The following is a 6,450-nucleotide window of genomic DNA, read 5'->3' as shown; positions in this document are numbered from 1 at the left end:
GTCATGTCAATGCAAGTCCGACTTCATCAACTCCATCTACCCCTGATTCTGTTAGTTTAGGAGAAGATAGTGAACCATTGATTTATCAAGATAGACCAATCGGTCAGAAGGTTGCAAAGGAACGACTTAAACGTAGACAAGGAAAAGATAAAGTTGGGGAGGTAAGTGTAACGAACCTCTTACAACAATTCAGGGATACTCTAGTTGAAATTGAGGATCAGAAGAAACAAGACAGAAAAATTATGTTAGAGCAACAAGCCATGATGATTCAACAAAGTCAAGAGAAACAAGAATTGGACATGATTGAGAAAGAAGAACAAATTATGAAAATGAATATTTCTAATTTGGATCCAATTTCTGCAGCGTATTTTCAAAATAGAAAGTTAGAAATTATGTAAAAGAGGGGTTTTAATTTTTAATTAACTTTGATTGATTTATTGTAATGTAATGTATTTTTAATTAAATATGTAGAAAATTCTTGGTTATTTTAAATATATTGTTATGAAATTGATATCAATTCATAATACTTTTTTGAAGTTCCTCTAACACTTACCAATAATAAGTAGGATTAATTAACTTAAAAGATAACAACCATAATGAAAAAAAAACATAAAATTTTTGAAAATTATGATAAGATAAGAAGTTCAAATCTAAAGATTCTACTCGTTGCCATATTGTTCCCATAAATGTTCAATCAAATCTTCTTGTAGTTGAGAGCTAGTTGCTCTATCCCTAATTCGATTATGAGTTTGAAGAAAATCATGTAGTTCTGGTATTTCACCATATGACACTGATATAAATGAATTGACTTCATGTTCATGGTCAAATCCAAGGTTCATTGCTCCTTCATCCACAATAATCATATTATGCATTATTATGCAAGCTTTCATAATATATGCAAGTGTTTTTTCATCCCAGTATCGAACAGGTCCACGTACAATTGCAAAACGAGATTGGAGCACCCTAAATGCCCGCTCCACATCTTTTCTTGCAGACTCTTGCGTGCTTGCAAAATATTTTCTCTTTGCTCCTAATGGTCTTGGGATTGTCTTAACAAATGTTGACCAATTAGGATAAATCTCATCTGCTAAATAGTATCCCATTGTATATTCATGCCCATTAATTGTATAATTGACAGGAGCAGTACGACCTTCAGTAAGTGCAGCGAAGATAGGTGACCGATCAAGAACATTAATATCATTTAATGATCAAGGCATTCCAAAAAAGGCATGCCATATCCAAAGATTTTGTGAAGCAACCGCCTCTAGAATTATAGTTGGTTTACGACAATGACCAGTATACATCCCATGCCATACAATTGAGCATTTCTCCCATTTCCAATGCATACAGTCCATGCTCCCTAACATCCCTGGAAATCCACGCTGCTCTCCAATTGATAATAATCGACAAATATCGGCCTCGTTTGGTGCCCTTAGATACCAATCACCAAAAACTTCTACGATTGCTTTGACGAAAGCTCTAAGACTTTCTATCGCAGTGGTTTCTCCAATTCGAAGATATTCATAAGTAAGATCTGCAGGAATACCATATGCAAGTATTCTGTGAGCTGCAGTTACCTTTTGAAGGCAAGATAAACCAAGAACACCAAGAGCATTTGTCCTTTGTTTGAAAAATGGATTATGAGCTTCCACTGCATTTGCGATCTGAAGAAAAAGACAACGACTCATCCTAAATCTTCTTTGAAATTGACTTTCAGTGAATTTAGGATTTTCTGCAAAATAATCATTATATAACCTTAACTCACCTTCCTTTCTATTACGATTGACAATATTGTGACCAGGAATAGAGCCACGATACCCTGTTCTCCGCCCTTGATTATTCGATTCTTCTTCAGCAACCACAGCGGTAGCAACTTGAAAAGCGAACACAGGAGTGTCATCATCAAAATCAAAAGCATCATAAAAATTAAAATTAGAATGATTCATGATGGATTTTAATGAAATATGTTTTTGATTGGAGAGAAAAAAATGGAATGATGAGAAAAAATATTAAGGTATATGAGAATATTTATATATGGATTATTTTTTCAAATTTTAAAATCTTAGAATGTTGACAGTTATTTTTTTAAAATTTGAAATTTTAAAATTTAAAATGTTAGCGGTCATTTTTTCAAAATTTGAAATTTTAAAATTTAAAATGGTGGCAGTCATTTTTTCAAAATTTGAAATTTTAAAATTTAAAATGGTGGCGATCATTTTTTCAAAGCATGAATTTTTTTTAAAAAAATTTGAAAATCAAAATTTAAAATATTGGCGGTCTTTTTCAAAGTTTGAATTTGAATTTACTTTTAAAAAATTAAATTTTTAACAGTAACATATAAAACTGAAAATTAAAAATATTCATATAAATAAATTTTAAGTTTAATTTTAAATTATATCTTTTAACTTTCATATTATTTCATTAATTTTATATTACTTTTATAAATTACTCATATTAATTATATAATTAATAACATCATAATTATATTATATATAAAATATCTAAATTAGTTATATAATTATATTAAAATTAATTTAACATGAAATATATTAAAATATAAATGACTTTTCTAAATAGCTTTTTACCATTGGAATGCATATAATCAAAAAAGCTATATTTACACTATTCAAAAGCCATTTTATCAATTTGGCTCTTCAATTTAGCTTTTTGGGTTGGAGATGCTCTAAGTAGTTGGCTAAGCGGATCCATGATGGAAGGAGGTGTAAAAGTTAGGTTATATATAAATGATCTTCATATATGACTTGACTTTATAGGGAGGTTGTTGTTTTATAAATGGACATTAAAGATGAATTTTATTCTAGCTCTCATATGTTAATAAATTTTATTCTTGATATTTTATTTATTAATCTTATTATTAAAAAATTAGTAATTTCTATGCATGATGCAACCTCTGCCCACAACATTTATTGTCAAAGGGGATAAATTCAATCAAAATCAATACCCACAAAATACATTGACAAATGAGCAAGTGAGTAATATTCCTTGGAAAGCTGCTAAGAAAGTCATTAGATACCTACAAGGAATCAAGGATTACAAGTTGACTTACTAACATACTGATTACCTTAAGGTGATTGACTATTCAGACTTGCATTTTGTTGGTTGTGTAGATACAAGAAAGTTCTACTTCATGAAACATTTTTCTTCTTGTTGGAGGAGCTATATTTTGGAGAAGTACTAAGTGCTTTATTTACCATGAAAGCATAATTCATTGCATGCTATGAAGCAACGATACAAGTGACTTGGTTAAGAAATTCTATTTCTGGTCTTAAAATTGTTGATTCCATATCAAGACCAATAAAGATATATTATGATAATTTGACTGCAATTTTCTTCTCTTAGAATAATAAAAGTGGAAGCTGAATAAGCATATCGACATAAAATAACTCATTGTGAGAGAGAAAGTGAAAGAACATGAAGTGCTCATTAAGCATATTAACATTGAGCTAGTAACTGAGGATCCCATGACTAAAGCATTGCTAGCAAAACAATATAAAGATAATGTGGATAGTATGGGTCTAGCTAACTCATTTGATGTTTGACTTCATTTTCTTTTAATTAATTGTCTAGAAATTTTCTTTATGTTATTCTTAGAGATTAAAGTGATGTTTTATGAATTATTTTCTATATTCATAAAGATTATTTGCTTATTAAGTGTTTACTTTTTTAGGATGAAATGTATTGTAATACATAGAAAGAAGTATTTAATTGTAAAGTGTGGCCGCTATAATTTATATGTTGTATTTTTAATTTAAATATAAATGTTTTCACTTATTGGATATTTTGAATTCTATAAAAATATTATCATGGTGTCATATATATAAGTCAAATAAGAGAATATTAGAAAAATATTTTTAAGTTGACCCATATATTATATAGATTTTAAATTAAGTAACAAATAAGACATATATTGTAAATGGAGGGGCAACAATTAGGATATAAAGGAATTGTTTTACATTTACATATACTAACCTTAAAGTTTAGCATAAGATTAGAAGATTTTTTATTCTGGTAACACAAAGATTTCTGGACAATTACTTTAATATTTAATCAAAAGAAATATATCTTATTAATGTTTCATTGCGAATGGAAATATTGAAATTTTCTTACACATCTGGGAAGGCTTTGGTACTAACTTGAACAATAAAGAGTTACTGGGCACCTGCTAATGACCAGGCATGGAGGCAAAGCTAGGCATATTCTTATACATAAGAAGCTATCAGGTTCTGAATTTTTCTGATATTTTCCCGTGATAATCTGCATCTGGAAACGCCAGCTACATCATCAATAGGTGCGTGCAAAATCCATAAAGTGTCGAGTTGCTAGTTCACATGCATGTGATCAAGCCTTGTCCACTTCCCGAAGAAACCTTCACGTGAAGACAAAGCAAACCCTTATTATGAAGCCTTTCACCCCTTTTAGACAGGATTGATTGAGCCATATGTTATCAGCAATCTATTTATGACAAACATTGGTATTCTATTTCTCACAATTCTTACTTGCAATCTTGCAATAAAGTGAATGGTAGCTAGCATCATGCTAAGATTCCCCCTAAGAAATGCCAGAATATTAGATGGACAATGCAGAACTCAGAAGTTTGTACACGTATTCCTTGACTGGTTAAAATTAACGAAGAAATTGAAGCTGATGGTAGTAGAAACCATGGAAAGTAAAGCCAACCATCTCGTTGATCTCTCTTTATTACAGTGATCAAATTATAGTTTAGAATTGGCTGTCAGCAGCATCACTTAGAAAGTACATAACATATTAACATGGACTTGGAAATCATATATTAGTTTATAGAAAGAGAAGCCAACAAACTCTTTTGTCACTGGTTTTCACAAAAAATGGGGTATCTTGGCTTTTCTTGTTGTCTCAACTAGCCTTCTCTGTCTGGATTTTACTGTGGCATCTACTGCCAAAAACAGCCATAAATAATTGAGAAGCATAATTGATTTCCGTCACTGTATTCATCACTCCTTCATGGATAGAGTTCAATTGTGTCTTACCCCAATTTTCTTTCTGGTTTTGGTTCCTTGCGTGGCTAGAGGACCAAATGCACTAGGCCTCAGCTACGATTTCTACAATAAGACTTGTCCCAATGTAGAGAAAATCATCCGCAATGTGGTTTCTCAAAAGCTTTTGGAAGCTCCTGTCACCGCTGCTGGTGCTCTTCGCATCTTCTTCCATGACTGCTTTGTTGAGGTACAAAGACTGCAATTACAATGAACATAAAAACCATCACGGCCATTTCACTGAAAGTTCTCTCTTTTTCTCCATCTTTTGAAGGGATGTGATGCGTCAGTCTTAATAGCATCAAGGGAGAGCAACAAGGCAGAGAGGGATGCAGAAATAAATCTTTCTTTGCCAGGAGATGGCTACGATGTCTTCTTCCGAGCCAAGAGAGCTCTAGAGTTGCAATGCCCTGGCTTTGTCTCTTGTGCTGATGTTATGGCCATTGCCACTAGAGACTTGGTTAACTTGGTCTTGTCTCAAACTTGCCTTGAAACATTTTTAATTCAACATTTGTTAGATCACAAGTATTGAAATCTGAAAGAAGAGTAATAGTTTACAACTTACAATGCATGTTCTTTTCAGGTGGGAGGGCCAAGGTGGGAAGTGAAGAAGGGGAGAAGAGATGGGCTAATCTCCAAGGCCTCAAGGGTGGACGGCAACCTTCCTCAGGTGAACCAAACAATCCCTCAACTAATCTCACTTTTCAAATCCAGAGGTCTATCCACCATGGACATGGTGGCCTTATCAGGCGGACACACCATAGGTTTCTCACATTGCAAGGAATTCATGCCAAGAATCTATGGCTACAACAGCACATTTGACATAGACCCGACAATGAACCAGGAATATGCAAGAACCCTTCGGAGTCCTTGTCCTCAGAGACATCTTGATCCAACTGTGGTTGCCCTTAATGATGTAACTACACCATTTATTTTTGACAATGCTTATTACCACAACCTTAAAAAGGGTCTTGGGTTGCTAGCAAGTGACCAGATGTTGGTTTTGGACCCCTTAACTCGAGGTTATGTGGATATGATGGCTGCTGATCAACAACTTTTTTTCAATTACTTTGTTGAGTCCATGATAAAGCTAGGCCAAGTTGGAGTCAAGACGGGGAGTGATGGTGAGATTAGAAGACGTTGTGACTCCTTCAATAATTAATTAAAAGACGCTCTGTTGTTCTTTATTTTGTGATATCTTCTTGTATGGTGAGAGTTGTTTAATGCAAATTCCAACCCCCATTACATTAAACAATGTTTCATCGGACAAACTTTATTTGAATGCTTTAACTATACATCTTTCACAAGAAAAATGTGTTACAAACAAATTACTTGCAGTCTTCATGTATTGTCTAAAAATAGATTTCACAATATCTCGAGGGGAGGGGTATTTGAGATTACAGTAATAAATTCCTTT

General features: G+C 32.8%; 2 protein-coding genes across 2 annotated transcripts; one reads left to right on the top strand and one right to left on the bottom strand.

Moving 5' to 3' along the window:
- Positions 1-659: 659 nt before the first annotated feature.
- On the bottom strand, positions 660-1,929 carry LOC112323654 (uncharacterized). Its single transcript, XM_052454610.1, has 2 exons — positions 1,295-1,929; positions 660-1,150 (listed from the first exon to the last, which is right to left on the bottom strand). The coding sequence occupies exons 1-2, from the start codon at positions 1,686-1,688 to the stop codon at positions 660-662; spliced, it is 885 nt and encodes a 294-aa protein (XP_052310570.1). The 5' UTR covers positions 1,689-1,929.
- A 2,873-nt stretch (positions 1,930-4,802) lies between these two features.
- Positions 4,803-6,228, top strand: LOC7457169 (peroxidase 41). The gene is made up of 3 exons (XM_002310022.4): positions 4,803-5,223; positions 5,308-5,502; positions 5,617-6,228. Exons 1-3 carry the CDS (start codon positions 5,002-5,004, stop codon positions 6,193-6,195), a joined length of 996 nt encoding a protein of 331 aa, XP_002310058.4. The 5' UTR covers positions 4,803-5,001; the 3' UTR covers positions 6,196-6,228.
- Positions 6,229-6,450: the final 222 nt, after the last annotated feature.

This window comes from Populus trichocarpa, chromosome 7 (assembly GCF_000002775.5).
Source record: "Populus trichocarpa isolate Nisqually-1 chromosome 7, P.trichocarpa_v4.1, whole genome shotgun sequence".
NCBI classification, from domain to species: Eukaryota; Viridiplantae; Streptophyta; class Magnoliopsida; order Malpighiales; family Salicaceae; genus Populus; species Populus trichocarpa.
The sequence above is the reverse complement of the archived record's forward strand: the minus strand, read 5'-3'. Positions and strand labels throughout refer to the sequence as shown.